This window comes from Salvelinus namaycush, chromosome 2, assembly GCF_016432855.1.
Source record: "Salvelinus namaycush isolate Seneca chromosome 2, SaNama_1.0, whole genome shotgun sequence".
In the NCBI taxonomy this organism is placed as follows: Eukaryota; Metazoa; Chordata; class Actinopteri; order Salmoniformes; family Salmonidae; genus Salvelinus; species Salvelinus namaycush.
In genome coordinates this window covers 65,682,026-65,700,639 of record NC_052308.1, presented here as the reverse complement: position 1 = coordinate 65,700,639, position 18,614 = coordinate 65,682,026, and the positions used below count along the sequence as shown (strand labels likewise).

Genomic DNA, 18,614 nt, shown 5'->3' with positions numbered 1-18,614 from the left:
TTGTTCTTGTTATTCAGCCATTGAAGAGTTTAACTGCCAATGTGAGAGAGTTGCGACACTGTGTTATCGGTCCCTGCCGTTTACTCCTGTAGGACTGCCTACCCCGTGCCTCAGTCAGCGAAAGCATTCTCTCCCCAAAGCAGACAAACTGGTTCCACATTCGGCATGTCTTTCCAGATGCACACTGTCACACACCCTCCCCAGTCAATGGTAGGCACGGGGATCACTGAAATCTGGCCTCTCAAGACTGGAACTGTGAGATAGAGGGAAAAAAACAAACAGAGCATTCTCCACGCCAAGACAGGTGGAAAACAAATGGTCTGGTAATAGAAAAAAAAATGCAGAGGTGTGCCAAAAAAATGTCTTGGTTCAAAGGAGGGGCAGCTATGTGTTCATTCATGACTCATGGTAATTATAAGACACAACAATGAAGGTGTGGAATGATCTAGGGATTAGAATTGATTTATGAGACATAACATTCTTACTATGTAACCATACCTTTAAGGTGGGGCTACTCCTTCCAATTACTATTAAGGACAATGTAATCATACTGACATTTTGATCAAGCCAAACTCAACGAAACAATAACATGGGATGCGTAAAACAGAAATATAACTGACTAATTATGACGATTATCATAATGACGTTCAAGCAAACTCAATAAATAAAAACAGTGACAAGACCTGTGTAAAACCACTAGAGCCATTTTATTTTGAGCATGTTACACCTTCATATTACTGTACATGAGAGTGCTGACCTCAAGTGAAAACGCTGCATGTAAAGGCGATTCTCCCTGAGATGTTCTCTCTTACAGTGTATTACAAAACAGAAACATTCTCAAATGACTGATATACAGTAGTTCTGCTACAGAATGGCTTGAAATCATCAGATGTAACAACATTGTGAGGAGCTTCCAAACAAATGTGCTCTGTGTGAACGGTAAACAAATAGAAAAAGAGTAACTTTAAATTGTCTTTATTTATCTCAGTCTATTCGTCTGCAACACGTCCATACAGCAAACAGTGTGTAACCATGCATTTTATCTATGTGAAGTATGTCCATTATTGTGCACTCTTTTCTCGCTATAAAGGTCATACTGCCAACAGACCAGGTGCAAGAGGAATCTCACATTCATAAATGATTGACGATGCTGCAAAGTGAATGACTGACTTGCTCTAGGAAGACAACTTTTCAGTCAAAATCCATGATAGCGCTATAAAATACTCCCTTCAATACAAAAGCAATTAAAGAACTTATTCCACATTCCTTCATTATCTCTGTGCTATTGACACATCAGTTCCTTTGTACCACATTAACGTGTTTCCTGAATAAAAAACAGAGAAATTCCACGACGCCCAGGTTATAAAATTAACCCGGCTTCCTAAAATGTAGTAAAAGAATAATCTCGCTTGGGTTGGACTATTCAGACCTTGCAGATCTCTCCGAGGTCAAATGTCAGTCGGTGGGCCTCAAGGCAGAAGTCTCAGCCCTTAACCACAGATCTAGTATTAGATTACCCTACACTAAATCCTAACCTTAATGATTATGGGGATGAAAAAATAAATTCTGACCCTGGACCAGTAATTATTATAGGGCCAACTTCTACCACCTCCATTGGACAGGTGGTTGGTTGGTCCACCGAGTCCGACCACCACTGGCCTCCTGTGGGGAAACAGAGAGAGAGAGAGAGATCCTCATTGACATTTCCCATTGTCTTTAGTCCTCTGATAGCTTATCTTCTCACTCTCCCCTCCCACCAACCAGCTTGCAGAAAATAGAGTCCTCTCTTTGGCACAGATCAGCAGGGGTGTCAAACTCCACCACCTTCCCAGAATGCATCACCAGCACCCTGTCGGAGTCCAAGATGGTGTTGATCCTGTTGACAGAGAAAATCAAGGTGTCAGTTTAATAAAGTATGACATCAAATTACATTATAAATGTACCATGAAAACTAAAAGTTTTGTATAATTTGGTATAAGTGTCTACTAAAGCACTTAAGGTTATTATGTAAAGTTGTGTTCACTGAATCATTTACCTATGGGCAATGGTGAGGACGGTCTTGTCTTGAAACTTCTCTCTGATTGTCTGTTGTAGCAGTTTGTCAGTCTTTTGGTCAACGCTGGCTGTAGCTTCGTCAATACACAGAATCTATAGAGAGGAAACAATGGTTGAGAAATAAAGCCATGTTAGTTTTATATTTCACCTTTATTTAACCAGGTAGGCCAGTTGAGAACAAGTTCTCATTTACAACTGCGACCTGGCCAAGATAAAGCAAAGCAGTGCGACAAACAACAACACAGAGTTACACATGGGATAAACAAAAGTACAGTCAATAACAATAGAAAAATCTATATACAGTGTGTGCAAATGGAGTAAGGAGGTAAGGCAATAAATAGGCCATAGTAGCGAAGTAATTACAATTTAGCAAATTAACACTGGAGTGATAGATGTGCAGGTGATGATGTGCAAGTAGAAATACTGGTATGCAAAAAAGCAAAAAAAGTAAATAAAAACAATATGGGGATGAGGTAGGTAGTTGGATGGGCTATTTACAGATGGGCTGTGTACAGCTGCAGCAATCGGTGAGCTGCTCAGATAGCTGATGCTTACAGTTAGTGAGGGAGATAAGTCTCCAACTTCAGCGATTTTTGCAATTCGTTCCAGTCATTGGCCGCAGAGAACTGGAAGGAAAGGCAGCCAAAGGAAGTGTTGGCTTTGGGGATGACCAGTGAGATATACCTGCTGGAGAGCGTGCTACAGGTGGGTGTTGTTATGGTGACCAGTGAGCTGAGATAAGGCGGAGCTTTACCTAGCAAAGACTTATAGATGACCTGGAGCCAGTGGGTCTGGCGACGAATATGAAGCGAGGGCCAGCCGACGAGAGCATACAGGTCGCAGTGGTGGGTGGTATATGGGGCTTAGGTGACAAAACGGATGGCACTGTGATAGACTGCATCCAGTTTACTGAGTAGAGTGTTGGAGGCTATTTTGTAAATGACATCGCTGAAGTCGAGGATCGGTAGGATAGTCAGTTTTACAAGGGTATGTTTGGCAGCGTGAGTGAAGGAGGCTTTGTTGCGAAATAGGAAGCCGATTTAATTTGGGATTGGAGATGCTTAATGAGTCTGGAAGGAGAGTTTACAGTCTAGCCAGACACCTAGGTATTTGTAGTTGTCCACATATTCTAAGTCAGAACCGTCCAGAGTAGTGATGCTAGTCGGGCGGGCGGCGATCGGTTGAAGAATATGCATTTAGTTTTACTAGTGTTTAAGAGCAGTTGGAGGCCACGGAAGGAGTGTTGTATGGCATTGAAGCTCGTTTGGAGGTTTGTTAACACAGTGTCCAAAGAAGGGCCAGATGTATACAGAATGGTGTCGTCTGCGTAGAGGTGGATCAAGGAATCACCCGCAAGAAGAGCGACATCGTTGATATATACAGAGAAAAGAGTAGGCCTGAGAATTGAACCCTGTGGTACCCCCATAGAGACTGCCAGAGATCTGGACAACAGGCCTTCCGATTTGACACACTGAACTCTATCTAAGAAGTATTTGATGAACCAGGCGAGGCAGTCATTTGAGAAACCAAGGCTGTTGAGTCCACCGATAAGAATATGGTGATTGACAGAGTCAAAAGCCTTGGCCAGGTCGATGAAGACGGCTGCACAGTACTGTCTTTTATCGATGGCGGTTATGATATCGTTTAGTACCTTGAACGTGGCTGAGGTGCACCCGTGACCAGCTCGGAAACCGGATTGCACAGCGGAGAAGGTACGGTGGGATTCAAAATGGTCAGTGATCTGTTTGTTAACTTGGCTTTTCGAAGACTTTGGAAAGGCAGGGCAGGATGGACAGTTTGGGTCTAGAGTGTCACCCCCTTTGAAGAGGGGGATGACCGTGGCAGCTTTCCAATCTTTAGAAATCTCTGACGATACAAAAGAGAGGTTGAACAGACTAGTAATAGGGGTTGCAACAATGGCGGCGGATAATTTTAGAAAGAGAGGGTCCAGATTGTCTAGTAATTTATATAGATGGTTGAATGTCAAAGCCATGATAGTAATCGATATGGATGATGGTGCGGGCTGGTTCTTACATTAGCTTCAGTCAGCAGAGCCCTGGCCAGACACAGCAGCTGTCTCTGTCCCAGAGAGAGAGACTTGCCCCGCTCTCCCACCTCAGCACCAAGACCACCTAAGATACACAGATGTTAGTGAGGCCACCTGACCGAACTCTTACAGACAGAAACATTAACTAATTACTACGGTCACTCTCTTCCTTCCTTGTTCTTTCACTCTCACTTGGTTTGATACCAAACGTGAAAGTATAATTAATTTCTTACAGGTACTAGACATACTATGTTTTTTTTAATGGGTCTAATCTAGGGCTGTGGCGGTCATGACATTTTGTGATTGTAAAGCAAATAACTGCCGGTCTCACAGTAATTGACCGTTAATTAACAAACACATTTGGCATCTCCTGGCTTCCAGTAGATGTCCTAGACTTGGCGCTCCAGTACATCTTGCCGTAGCAAAGAAAAACAGTCTATAACTTGGGTGACTGGAGTTTCTGACAATTTTATGGGCTTTCCTCTGACACCACCTATTATATAGGTCCTGGATGGCAGGAAGCTTGGCCCCAGTGATGTACTGGGCCGTTCGCACTACCTTCTGTAGCGCCTTACGGTCAGATGCCAAGCAGTTGCCATACCAGGCGGCTATGCAACTGGTCAGGATGCTCTCGATGGTGCAGCTGTAAAACCTTTTGAGGATCTGGGGACCCATGCCAAATCTTTTCAGTCTCCTGAGGGGGAAAAGGTTTTGTCGTGCCCTCTTCACGACTGTCTTGGTATGTTTGGACCATGATAGTTCGTTGGTGATGAGGACACCAAGGAACTTGAAACTCTCGACCCGCTCCACTACAGACCCGTCGATGTTAATGGGGGCCTGTTCGGCCCGCCTTTTCCTGTAGTCCACGATCAGCTCCTTTGTCTTGCTCACATTGAGGGAGAGGGTGTTGTTCTTGCACCACACTGCCAGTTCACAGACCACCTTCATATAGGACATCTCATCGTTGTCGGTGATCATGCCTACCACTGTTGTGTCGTCAGCTAAATTAATGATGGTATTGGAATTGTATTTGGCCACGCAGTCGTGGGTGAACAGAGAATACAGGAGGGGACTAAGTACACACCCCTGAGGTGCCCCAGTGTTAAGGATCAGAGTGGCAGACGTGTTGTTGCCTACTCTTACCACCTGGGGGCGGCCCGTCAGGAAGTCCAGGATCCAGTTGCAGAGGGAGGTGTTTAGTCCCAGAGTCCTTAGCTTAGTGATGAGCTTCGTGGGCACTATGGTGTTGAACGCTGAGCCTGGGGAGTGTCAATGGTGTCAATGAACAGCATTCTCACATAGGTGTTCCTTTTGTCCAGGTGAGAAAGGGCACTGTGTGGAGTGCGATTGAGATTGCGTCATCTGTGGATCTGTTGGGGCGGTACGCGAATTGGAGTGGGTCTAGGGTGTCCGGGAGGATGCTGTTGATGTGAACCATGACCACTCTTTCAAAGCACTTCATGGCTACCAATGTGAGTGGTAATCCTTTAGGCAGGTTACCTTCGCTTCCTTGGGCACAGGGACTATGGTGGTCTGCTTGAATCTATGCACTTAAATAGTAAATGAAGGAAACTTTCCCGTGGTTAACTTTAATGACAGCCAGGTAGGCTATACTTCTGTTTTAAAGCAAAGCAATGTGTTTAATATTAGGAAAGCCTAGCTTATAGAAAGCTGATGGGATCCTCCTCTTTTTAATAGAAGCCATCAAAACACTGTTTTCTCCCGCAATTGCATATCCTATAGAAATGTTGCGCAACATGAGCTCATGAAGTGTTTGATTTGATTTTTGATTACATTTGCATTGATGTCAGAGTGATTAGAAGGACAATAGAGTGCTGAGTACCAGGCAGTTAGCAAGTTTGGTAGGCTACTAATGACCATCAGCAGCATCAGAGCTTGGAGAAGCCTAGTTACCATGACAAACGGTCACGTGGAATTTGACTGCGGTCATGACTCGTGACTGCCGGTGTGGCGGTAATACGGTCACCCTAACAGCCCTAGTCTAATCATAGAATGACATATAGATGCATATATTACATATAGAATCGCTATTAATGTCATATGATCGCCGTGTCATAACTTTTATCATGTATTAACTTTTAATGTGGCATAAAAACAACCAGTCATGAGGTTTTCACTTGATTGTGAAACAATCACTTCAAAAAGGCACTCCTGTTAGCTACCCACGCAGGTTTGTCCACTCACAAAATAATTCCAGCATCCACAGTGCACCCGCAATTTTCTGAATGGAAAGTCAAATCTGTTACAAAAAAACTAAAAGTATAATGACATTCGGAGATTGTCATTAGGCCCACTACGCGCGCATCTCGGTCACTTATCTCTGCCTTCGCAACATTTTTGTGTTCTCTTCGATTCACAGCGCAATTTAGAGGGTATACGGACCGATTTCAAGACAACGCGCTCATTTTCATGCAGCTGACATGCGGTAATGTTAAATAATGGTGTAATTGCATATAGTTTTCTTGGCATTTCCTTTTAATTATTGCGATGGGCCACGTTTTACCGGGACGGCATACCACCACTATTTATTTTGTCGGGACGTGTTACCGAAATGTACCGGCTTACTTTCACCCCTGTTTGATACCCCTCTTCTCGCCATTGGTCTCTCATGCTGTTTGTCTGTTAAATTCAACTACTCTTCCTATTTCTTATCCGCTATATCACCCTCTCATTTGCATGCTTTTTCATCATCCATCTCCCTTCTATCACCATCACCATCTCCCTCCTCTACTGTCCTCAATCCTCTCTTCCTCTCCCACCCTCCCTTTTTCTCACCGATGCGGTTGATGACAGGGCTGAGGTGACAGTGTTCCAGGACCTCCAGTAGCCGGGGGTCAGGGTGACTTCCACATGGGTCCAGGTTCTCCCTCACTGTCCCGCTGAACAGGAACGGGTCCTGGGGGATGATGGCCAGTTTGGACCTGCAGGGGGAGCCACAAATGCAGTGTGAAAGATTGATCTGTCAACTACTCTAGATTCATGAATGAATGAAGGAACACCGATTTTTTTGTAGTTCAAAATATGCAGATGTGCTCGATGAACGTCGTCACCTATAAAGGGCTTTTATTACAGATGCACAGATCACCATCATCATCCAAGTACACAATAATGTTGAGTCTAGCAGTTGGAAAAGTACAAAAAACATTCAAATCCATTATCATCATATCACCACCATAGTGATCAACATCATCTCTTAATCCTCTCACCTGAGCTGGGCCAGTCCCACCTGTCTGGTGTCCACGCCGTCCAGTAAGATCTGACCCTGGTTCAGCTCCACCATGCGGAAGAGGGCCAGGAACAGGGTGGACTTGCCTGAGCCCGTCCGGCCCACCACCCCCACCTTCTCCCCAGGCCGGACCACCAGGCTCACCCCGTCCAGGGCATTGGGCAGCCCCTCTCTGTAGGACAGCACGGCCCCACGGAACTCCACCCAACCCTGCTCCGGCCACGAGGTGGGCACCTATGGTAAAGACGGAATTAGATGGGTCCTCAGTCATTTTTTTTTTTTTTTATTATAATTTTTTAAAATTTTATCCCTTTTTCTCCCCAATTTTCGTGGTATCCAATCGCTAGTAATTACTATCTTGTCTCATCGCTACAACTCCCGTACGGGCTCGGGAGAGACGAAGGTCGAAAGCCATGCGTCCTCCGAAGCACAACCCAACCAAGCCGCACTGCTTCTTAACACAGCGCGCCTCCAACCCGGAAGCCAGCCGCACCAATGTGTCGGAGGAAACACCGTGTACCTGGCCCCCTTGGTTAGCGCGCACTGCGCCCGGCCCGCCACAGGAGTCGCTGGAGCGCGATGAGACAAGGATATCCCTACCGGCCAAACCCTCCCTAACCCGGACGACGCTATGCCAATTGTGCGTCGCCCCACGGACCTCCCGGTCGCGGCCGGCTGCGACAGAGCCTGGGCGCGAACCCAGAGACTCTGGTGGCGCAGTTAGCACTGCGATGCAGTGCCCTAGACCACTGCGCCACCCGGGAGGCCCGGTCCTCAGTCATTTAACAAATGTACTTGTTTTCTATTCCCTTGAATGGCCACATCAGTAAGAAGTAACTGACCAGGCTAAAAGACCCAAAGAACTTGAACAAATAGATTTAGTAATTTTAGAAATAACATCTATCCAACACCTCATAAAGATAACCAGTGAAAACCTTCCACATAACATTCTAAAAGTCTAAAGAGTGGCGTACATTTCTGACATTGAAAAAAAGGAATTATGAAACCTCCTTAATGAGGTGCAGCTGAGTGGTATGCTATAAGACACACCCTCACAGGACTCCTCACCTGTGGGTTGCTGTGTTGTGGCTCAGTGGGCAGGGTGGTGGAGTACTCCTCGGTACGCTCCACACTCACCAGCTGCATCTCTGTCTGGGTGAAGCTGAAGATGAGGCCTGACAGCAGGCCTGTGATGGACAGAGCATAGGACAGGGACAGACCCACCAGACCTGGCAGGGAGAACACCCATAGGACAAACATTCATTATTAAGGCCTAGACACAGCAAACAGGACATGTCTAGAGTATACTCAATGCAAAACAATTTTGCCCTCAGAACAGCCTCAATTCGTCAGGGCATGGACTCTACAAGGTGTCAAAAGCGTTCCACAGGGATGCTGGCCCATGTTGACGCCAATGCTTTCCACAGTTGTGTCAAGTTGGCTAGATGCCTTTTGGGTGGTGGACCATTCTTGATATACACGGGAAACTGATGCGCGTGGAAAAACCCAGCAGTGTTGCAGTTCTTGACACAAACGGTGCGCCTGGCACCTACTACAAAACCCTTTAAGCCACTTAAATATTTTGTCTTACCCATTACAATGGCACACATACACAATCCATGTCTCAATTTTCTCAAGGCTTAATGTCATGGAAAGAGAAGGTGTTCTTAATGTTTTGTACACTCAGTGTACATGTACTGATACTATTTCTAGATTCTCCTCTACAGCAGCCTCAACAACTAGTAGACATCAACAGTGTAATCTGAGTCAAGGCCTGTGTTATGCTAGGCCTGTGCTGACTATGGGACACATGCTAACATGCTAGCTGGCTGCTCACCTGGGTCGATGGATTTGAACTGGTGCTGGACGACGGCGATCACGCCGATGCCCGTCACCACGACGACGCCGATCATCTGCAGGCGGATGTCCAGCCACTGCATGGCGGCGTTGCTCAGGAACAGACAGCGCTGGTTCTGCTCCAGGCGCCGCTCGTTCTCCTCCTCGAATCTGGAGCCACAACAGACAGAGAACATGAACCTCCTTCCACTCAAAGGTTACCTAATTCATGCATTAATAGCAATATTTCAGCTGTAACCGCAGGCAGACAACTGTGTATTTATACTGAAATCCTATTCACTTATTTTTACATTTTCAAATATTACAGTAGTAGCCAGCACAAGAAACATGTTTTGGCTTGGACCTTGGACTGGTCCTAGAGTGGTACAGGTTAAGCAGGCTTTTGTGCCAGCTCAGCACTAACCGCTAACACCCCTGATTCAACTAGCCAAATCAAAGTTGGTAACCACAGATCTAGGTTGGCCCAAAATATCAATTCCTCATTCTAACTTTACCGTCCTCACCTGGAGGCACTGGAACTTGCTCGGATGGTACCCAGGCCACTCAGCGTCTCAGAGAAATGCGAATACACCGGCGAGAGGGTGAGGCTGCACAGACGCTTTAGGTCTCTGGATGTGTGTCGGTAGAAGCGCTGTGTGCAGTGGTAAAGCAGGCCCAGGGGCAGCAGGGGCACTAGGACCCAGGGCAAGCCGTAGCTCATCACTACCAGCATGCCCAGCAGGCCGAAGATGTTAGCCAGCAGGATGTTGAGGAAGAAAGGGAGAGTGTCATCCACGCTGTACAGGTCGGAGGAGAAGCGGTTAAGGATGCGGCCCAGCGGTGTAGTGTCAAAGAAGGTAACTGTAGCCTGGATTGATATAGAGAGAGGCGGGTCAGGGTTAGTTAGGTGTGTTTGTACTCTATCATGGCAATGTAAATAGTAAACATTACAAACACATGGATTAGGTGGTCTAGCAGTCTAAACCGCTGCCTCCCGATCACATATAGAGCTGCAGCATGGGACCAATGCCTTTTCAGCCTAAAACTAGCTTTCCCACTCTCTCTCCTCTATCCAATAAAGCATTTTTGTTTATGTACAAAAAAATGTATAATAATATAATATATGCCATATATATATAAAAATATATATTTTTTTTACAAACAGAATAACACTAGAAATGTGTGGACACACAACAAGTACACTGTAAATTATTTGAAAGCATCAACTCTCACACAGTGGAGGCTGCTGAAGGGAGGACGGCTCATAATAATGGCTGGAATGGAGTCAATGGAGTGGTATCAACCACATGGAAACCACATCTTTGATGTGTTTGATACCATTCCATCGACTCCATTCCAGCCATTACTATGAGCCATCTTCCCCTCAACAGTCCCCTTCCCCTCCACTGCTCTCACAGCATGAGTTGAACAATGAGAATTTTTCAGAAAAAATCATATTTATGCTACAAATTTTAAATACTGCCTTTGCATGATTGAAACCATGACCATGACTAAACCAGTTTCCCGAGGGGTCAACTGAACAGAAAATGCCCACCTTGAGGACTGTGTCCAGCAGTCTGTTGTGGATGACCGATGCTGCACGGATGCCTCCATAGGCGAAGAGGAAGGCTCGGATGGCGGTGAAGATCGTGTTAGCCCCCGCAATGGAACCGTAAACCGTCAGATAGAACTTCACCTCTGAGCTCATGTTGGCGAAAGGTGTCATTTCCATAATATTGACCGGGCACCTGGAGATAAGGGGAGAAAACACGCATTTTAATATGCAATTGCTTAATAAATCTTGTCATGCGTGTGTGCTGCATCATGGATGTCTGTGGGATTTGACACCTCTATGAAACTTAATCATTTTACTGCACAATCTAAAATATTTAGAGGCTCTGTATATAAATGTATCTAAGTATGACTTAAAGCAGTGTGGAGTCGTAAGTGGATTGATTATATAAGAGGAATCACACTGCCCATTCTGAGTAAATGGAATCTTATCCAGTGTATCAGTCCCAACGTTGTAAGAACCTCTATCTAACTTACATTAGTCCTCCAGGAGAGAATAGCAGCAGATGTGGTGAGCTGTAGGCAGGCATTAGAACACTCTGGGCGGAACCATTGTTCTTCAGGTTAGAGATCCAGTGGGACAGCCACCAGTCAGACACATTCTTAGAGGCTGAGGGACAGAGACAGCAAAATGTGCAAAACATATACAAGCCTGCAAAGGCAACAGAAGTGTGATGTGATTAGGGCACCAGGTGGTCACTGTACCTTGCATGAGGAGTAGGGACAGTAGGATGGAGACAGCCAAAGCCCCTCCTACCGCTCTCCAGTAGGTGTGGTAAACCTTCCAGTCCAGCCCGCCCACAGCCTTCTGCTCCTCCCCTGACAGTGAAGACTCCACCTCTGCAAACAGCTCATTGGACGGACCCTGCTCCTCCTCTCGCTCAATAACATCTGATTCAAGTCAGAATGCACATAAAAACACCTGGCAATTTTTCCATACAGTAGTCCACCACTCAATTCAAGATGTAGAAAGTAATTAAATGGAGCTTCGTTCCTCTGCATCAGTGATATTAGCACTGTGTCGCAAGCAATATATTCCCAAAACACAATGCTAAGAGACATTAATGACTACTGTTACCTTTCTCCTTCGCATTACTGTCATTCTTCCGGTTCTTGGGCACTGCTTCTACCAAAGGAAGGACCTCTTCAGGTGTACCTATTTAAAACAAATGAGAAGGACAGAGTTTATTCAGACATATAAATGTGTTAACACAGAAAAGTAATTCATTATTCCATTATCAATTGAAGAACATAAGGCCCGAGTTCACTACCAGTTTTAATAATTGTTCCATTGTCCATGAGAATCACCAGATCAGCTTTGTCCACAAACTCTATGCGGTGGGTGCAAAGGATTCTGGTCTTGCTCCTGAGGATTCCCATGATGCATCTCTCCATGAGGTGATGGGCCACGTCAGTGTCTACTGCTGCCAGTGGATCGTCCAGGAGGAAAATGTCTTTCTCCTTGTGTGTTTAAAAGAGAGAGGGGGAGTATGCAGATGTGTGCAAGAGAGATAAAGACAAAAAGAGAATCATTTAATGTTTTCTGCTATCCAAACTCCCAACCTGGTAAAAGCTTGCTTGTTAAATAAAGTTGGAGATTCACTGTTCTAGATGGCTGTTGTGTTACCATGGAATCTGGTGAGGACTCTTACCATGTAAACAGCTCTGGCCAAGGCCAGGCGAGCTTTCTGTCCTCCACTCAGATTAACTCCATTCTCTCCCACCTCGGTCCTGTCCCCATTAGGCAGAATCTGGACAAACAAGACAATTCAGTCAAATACTTTCATATGCACCGAGTTTGGAATTTGTGTTTATAAAATTCATTGGATATATCACAAATATATTAGGGGTTGTCAAGTAAAGCTTGTACTGGGCCCAAATAAAATGGAACGAGGGAGAAAGCGAGCATTGAGGTTGTCTGTGAGGATAAGAGAGATTGAAGCAGAGACAGAAACAAATAGAGTGAAAAAGAGATGCTGAGTCTCACATTGATGTCGTCCGTGAGAGCACAGGCCTCCACCACGGCCTGGTAGAAGGAACTGTTGTAGTCTCTGCCAAACAGGATGTTGTCCCGAACTGTTGCATGCTGGATCCACGGCTCCTGAGTGGCTAGACCAAACCCATCCTCCCTGCCCTGGACGTATACAACACCTCCATGCCTACAGAGGGAAGTAATAACTCAATGATAGATCCAAAAAGGTCATTGAAATAAACAAACAAAACAAATTTACTTGAGCTTTGAGAACTTAGTAAATGAGGTGATGAGCACTACCTGTTGAGTTCTCCAGTGATGGCTGCCAGTAACGAGCTCTTCCCACAGCCCACCTTGCCCACCACAACAACTAGGGATCCCTGACGGACGAGAAAAAAAGCATTACATCATTGCAGTGATTAGATGGTAGAGCCCATGATTTACACGCTGTATAGGTTACATAGTTTGTGATGCAGGGTACACACCTTAGTGATGGTGAGGTTGAGGCTATGGAGCAGCAGACTTCCTTTGGTGGATTCAGTCTCAGAGCCTGTATCTCCCTCTGTGGGGTGGTCTGGCCCCCCAGGCCCCTGCCATGAGAATGTGCCCTGACTCATCACAATGGTGTCCTGGGGGTCCTCAGGGGCCACTGTAAGTAGGAGCCACAAAGTCAATGAAAAACATTCATACACATAATTGCATATCTCACTTTCATAGACAGAGTTATTGAACATGTATTAATTAATAATGTATGTACAAGCAAAATGTACTTTATTTATGCTGCGCACGTACACACACACCTACCATGACTGAAGTATGCATCGAGGTCCTGGTTGGGCAGCTTGAGGAAGCGTTGGATGCGGTCCAGGGACACCTTGGCCTCCAGAGTGCCGTTGAGGACCCAGGGGAAGCTGTTGAGGGGGAGAATCAGCATGCCCACTAGAGCCAGAGTGGTGAACACCTGCAATGGAGGAGGGAAAGTGTCCCTATTCGAATTAGTCTCATGTACCCACATCCTCATTGTGTTCCTGGGTATCAGCTAGTAGGTCTTTCAACAGTTAATACGTCTCTTCCAATGTCCATTCTGGCATAGCCACCACTTGGAATGTTCTATCCGAAACATTACTTCATACAAGGTGGTATGCTAGTGAGGACATTGGAACAGATTGATTGCAAAATAGTTTGCTGACATTTAAAAGCGAAGCGCTCTAGTTTCACAAAATGAAACATGCCTACCTTGGCTGCAGTGAGCTCATGGCCGAGCAGCACGTATGTGACGAAGGTGATGATAGATATGACTACGGGTAGAGCTCCCCAGGTGTACACACACAGAGCATCCAGGTACTTAATGGCCTTGAGGTGGGACAGCTCTTGCCTCCGACAATCTGCTATCTTCTGGGCAAAGTAGGCCTCCCAGTTGTAGAACTTGATGACTCGTATTCCAAAGAGGACCTCTGCCATTAGCTGGAAGGCAAGGACAGGGCAGACAAAAGACATTGAATGAGTTCACATCTCACATCTGATATCGAAGAATTTTAATATAAAAGCTGTAGGACTAGGTCTACAAGAACCCGTACAGTATGTATGAAGTTGTATAATGCAATTACTACTTTATTACTACTTAATAGTACTACTCTAAACAATAAACATAATAGTGTCCATATTGATGTTTGCTATGGTTGGTGTGTTAAGATAAAAGTCAAAGATAGTCAAAGCCATAGAGAATTTCTCACCTTGACACGACTATCCTTATGTGTGAGCATGTGCTTGTTATTCTCCATGATCTTCGAGGCCAGCACCTTATTGAGTGGCACCAGCAGCAGAGCCACACCCAGTCCTCCTAGGAAGGCCACGCCCACCTGCAGGTAGAGCAGGTAGAGGGCAATAGAGAACTGGAAGGGCAGACTCCACATCTCGTGGAAACTGTTGAAGAAGTTGACCACGCGGTCCGTGTCCGTGCTCATGAAGTTGACCACCTCACCCAGGGTGAACCGCGCCGCCAGGCCTCCGCCGTTGACCCGCAATGCTTTGCCGTAGATGGAGGAGACGAGGGCGGCGCGCGCCGAGAGTGAGACCTTCGAGACCTCAAAGACGAAGAGGTTCCGGATGAGGGCGGAGAATAAGGTGCTGAAGAAGAGGCCCGTGGCACACCAGGCCCCCCAGCTGATGGGGGCCCCCTCCTCCTCCATGTAAGTCACCAGGCTGCTGAGGATCAGGGGCCCCGCAAAGCCCAGCATGTTGCCCGCTAGCTTCAGCACACCAAGCAGGTAGTAGCGCAGTCCGAAGGCTTTGTGCAACACTATTAACAGTCCTACCTCCTCCACTGCTATGCCAGATAGTTCCTCCTGGAGGGGTGAAGTCCATGTTCCATTCTGTAGGCTCCTGTTTGCAGGCCTGGGTGTAGTGTTCCCTCTCTGTGTTGCTGCCCCCTGTTGGCAGTCCTCCCAGCAGCGGAGGAAGTGTCGGCGCACTGCACTGGTGCGTAGTCTCCGGGGAAGGAGATAGACGTCGCATGGCCTCTCCAGCTCCCCGCGCCGCCCGCGCCTCAGCAGAGGGTTCAACCACAGGTACAGCAGGCGGGAGATGCAGCCACTGCCATCCTCTGCCACCATCTCTCCCGTGTCCTGGTAGGTACTCTCTGGGATGAGGAGAGAGCTGTCTGCATCATTGACGGACATGGAGGTGTAACTCCCTTCACCGACGCAGGGAGCAGCGAAGGCCAGGAGGTAGACCAGGAGAGGGATTCCCCGGGCGGCTGCGAGCACCAGCCGTGCCACTCTAAGGGGCTCCGCCAGGTCCAGGTAGGTGGAATCCTGGGCGTAAGCCAGCAGGGTGACCACCAGGTTAGGGATAGGCAACAGCACCAGCAGTAGTAACATAGAGGGACCCCTGGTTCTTCTATGGATGGACCTCTGGAGGACAAGCAGGGCCCCAAAGTGGACCAGCCAGGCTAGAACGGCACATCCATCAGCCAGTACGTCCAGGTACATGTCCCCCCGGTAGAGGAGGGCCACCAGGACTAAGTCCCCCACAAAGAGCAGGGCCACCAGCAGGGCCGAGGTCACCCTGAGGCCCCAGCCAAACGGGGGAGAGGACCGGAGGAGACTGCATCTGTGTAATGCAAAAGGATAAAATGTTAGATGAGCTGTCTGAAACATGGCCTGGCTAGATATAATAACTGATAAAGATGCCGATCTACAGAATGGGATCCAGTACAGACATGAACTTACTGTTCTGGAGGTATGCATCTTTATTGTACCTAGGTGCAATATGGGGGCCTGTATTGCATGCTACTGTATGTGCTGTAGGATTAAAAGTGGCCAGAATGTTCTAGCCTATGCCTTGTGATTTTGTGAGCGGCCTGACTGTGTGACCTAACGTTACCTCTGAGCACTCAGGTAGACGGCACTGAAGACGGCCACCACAGCGTGAGCCAGGGCTCCCAGAACCAGCTGGTTAAAACAGGGGCTGATGGCTCCATCCCGCCACACTGGGAACGGGTCAAGGGTGTCCGTGTGGCACAGGCCAGAGATGAACTCACTGGGGCCAAAATCAGCCACCACACCTGTCCCCATTCTCCAAGCATCTGGGGAAAAGATATACTGTATACACAATTTACACTACTGTTTAAAAGTTAGTCTAAAGAAGGCCAGTTTTATTGCTTTAAATCAGGACAACAGTTTTCAGCTGTGCTAACATAACCCTTTTGCAATTTTCTAATGATCAAATAGCCTTTTAAAATGATCAACTTGGATTTGCTAACACAACGTGCCATTGGAACACAGGAGTGATGGTTGCTGATAATGGGCCTCTGAACGCCTATGTAGATAGTCCATTAAAAATCTTCCGTTTCCAGCTACAATAGTCATTTACAACATTAACAATGTCTACACTGTATTTCTCATCAATTTAATGTTATTTTAAATGGACAAAAAATGTGCTTTTCTTTCAAAAACAAGGACATTTCTAAGTGACCCCAAGCTTTTGAACGGTAGTGTATGTAAATCGTTTTTTAACGTGTCTGATTTAAATCTGCAGTTGACTACAACTAGGCCTACCTGTGTTTAGCTCGTCAAACAGGTTGGGCTTTTAAGAAGGGTGAGTTTAAATAGGCTACAGCACAGTTCTGTACTAGCTAGCTACACTACATATATAGCTAAATGATTTGTTTTAAGAAATATGTGTCTCTCAATAAGCAGTCTGTCAACTCATTTGAAGGCATCTATGATTCAGTTGCACATGGTTTAACTAGCTAACTGTCATATTCTACTGGTCAGCCACACTTGTTTGGGGGGAACATTTGTAAACATTGGGATGAGGGTGGCAATCACATCTCTCAACAGCAGCGTGTGTTATTGTTCGTCAAGTTAATTAAACATAGCCTTTTGCATGATATAAAGCGTATATATGGCAAGACTCTCTCTGCAACTTGGGATAACACAATTGTCAATATAAAGTTAAATACCTGTTTACAGCTTTGGATTTATGGGGATGTAGCATTCGGTGGCGGAGCATCAGCAGTGTGACGACTTCCGGTGACGAGACACATAGATGTTTTTCTCCAAAGCATAGGGCGCGTTCGCAATTGTATACAAAATGAATAAAGATTAGAATGAAGTTACAATAACTTTCTAGATTAGAAATCCAAATTAAAACCATATTTTCGCACAAAAAATTAACTAATGTAATCAAAAACAACATACAAACTTAGATTTTCAAGCTACACCATAAATACAATAATAAAACAATGTATGGTTATTAGTTACATTGATCATAAAAGACACAGGAGGCTTCTCTATATGGAATGTTTTTTATTCCGTATCAGAAATATCAGTAAGAAAAGTCCTATAAAAGACGTGTGTATGTCTTTAAAATATAAAAGACGTGTAGTCACAAAGTTGAATAGTTTACAAATAATAAAATGTTTTTCTTTTTAAATGTAAGTAAACTGCAGGTGAACAGAATATTATTTGGTGACAGACATAGTCACAGGCTATCAATACTATGAAGGCCTACATTGAAAATAAGACATATTATTGGACAAGCTCTACATTGTGTTTGGTTTGAGGTAGGCTATGTTATATTATCTGTGTGTGTCAATAAGTTTGATTAGATGGCAACTCTAACATACACAATTCCAAACCTGCGCATCTCCTTGTTCCAGTATTGCGCCCCAGGTTTCTTCTTGCGGCCAAACAAACCGCAGAACCAGCCACAACACTTATTTTTCTTGGGAGCCCGCTCCTGCCAGAAGAGGGGTTTGAGTTCCTGTGAATAAACAGAGCTTGTGAGCAGTGGTGTGTATTCATGAATGCCAAGGGAAGCCAGTCTTTCCCAAAACATTTACCAAGAAAAAAAACATAAAATAATTAATCTTTCATCTCTCTGTTTCATAATTTTCCTTCAATTCGCAAGAGGCTGAATATGCAGTATCTCCACTGAGAAAGCATCCACACGACCAAAACAGCGCCCCTCTGTCTCTGTACAGTATGTGTAGGCCATCTATCTGATGCTGTCTGGTCCAAAAGAGTATGACATTGTTGCCGGCTATAGCTTTGAACGCAAGGGAAGCCAGCGAGCATTTGGCCTCCCTTGATAAAATTGTATATAAAATAATAGCCAATCAATAATAGCCAATTAAACTGAGTGAGTTCAACTGTAAATGGTCCTGGCGCACCAAAAAAAGTGTCAATGGATGCCAGTTTGGATTTGCCTTCACTCTTATCAAATTGTATTGAGAGCATACTGTCATTGAAAGGAACAACTTGAATTGTTGCATTTTGGTGATTTCATGCAAATTGCTATTTCCTAAATTAGTCATGGATGGAGATAGGTATTTGGACTTGTGGTTTTACTTAATTCTCTGTACTGGCCAATGATTATAA

The 18,614-nt window shown here is 45.6% G+C and overlaps 1 protein-coding gene across 3 annotated transcripts; it reads right to left on the bottom strand.

Moving 5' to 3' along the window:
• Window positions 1-684: 684 nt before the first annotated feature.
• On the bottom strand, window positions 685-17,268 carry LOC120066328 (multidrug resistance-associated protein 7-like). Of its 3 annotated transcripts, none has more exons than XM_039017643.1 (23): window positions 17,195-17,268; window positions 16,114-16,315; window positions 14,463-15,840; window positions 13,966-14,193; window positions 13,534-13,690; window positions 13,215-13,378; window positions 13,030-13,109; window positions 12,745-12,916; window positions 12,410-12,508; window positions 12,029-12,218; window positions 11,836-11,913; window positions 11,463-11,648; window positions 11,235-11,367; window positions 10,741-10,933; window positions 9,710-10,053; window positions 9,187-9,356; window positions 8,418-8,578; window positions 7,330-7,583; window positions 6,899-7,044; window positions 4,090-4,187; window positions 2,036-2,148; window positions 1,762-1,876; window positions 685-1,662 (listed from the first exon to the last, which is right to left on the bottom strand). In XM_039017643.1, exons 2-23 carry the CDS (start codon window positions 16,302-16,304, stop codon window positions 1,603-1,605), a joined length of 4,710 nt encoding a protein of 1,569 aa, XP_038873571.1. In that variant the 5' UTR covers window positions 16,305-16,315; window positions 17,195-17,268; the 3' UTR covers window positions 685-1,602. The 3 variants fall into 3 exon arrangements, 2 of the variants coding, with proteins under 2 accessions (XP_038873571.1, XP_038873561.1); XM_039017633.1 differs by having other exon boundaries at window positions 16,114-16,331; window positions 17,195-17,249; XR_005478758.1 differs by lacking the exons at window positions 685-1,662; window positions 4,090-4,187 and having other exon boundaries at window positions 16,114-16,331; window positions 17,195-17,249.
• Between the last annotated feature and the right edge of the window lie 1,346 nt (window positions 17,269-18,614).

What these genes read in the sequence shown, in the direction of transcription:
- LOC120066328 (XM_039017643.1), bottom strand. Translation starts at nt 16,304, where the DNA reads ATGGGGACAGGTGTGGTGGCTGATTTTGGCCCCAGTGAGTTCATCTCT. An exon ending in TTCTCTCCTGGAGGACTAAT is followed by an intron (nt 10,934 to 11,234) that starts GTAAGTTAGATA and finishes CCTTATCTCCAG; the next exon opens with GTGCCCGGTCAATATTATGG. An exon ending in ACTCTATTTTCTGCAAGCTG is followed by an intron (nt 1,663 to 1,761) that starts GTTGGTGGGAGG and finishes GTTTCCCCACAG; the next exon opens with GAGGCCAGTGGTGGTCGGAC.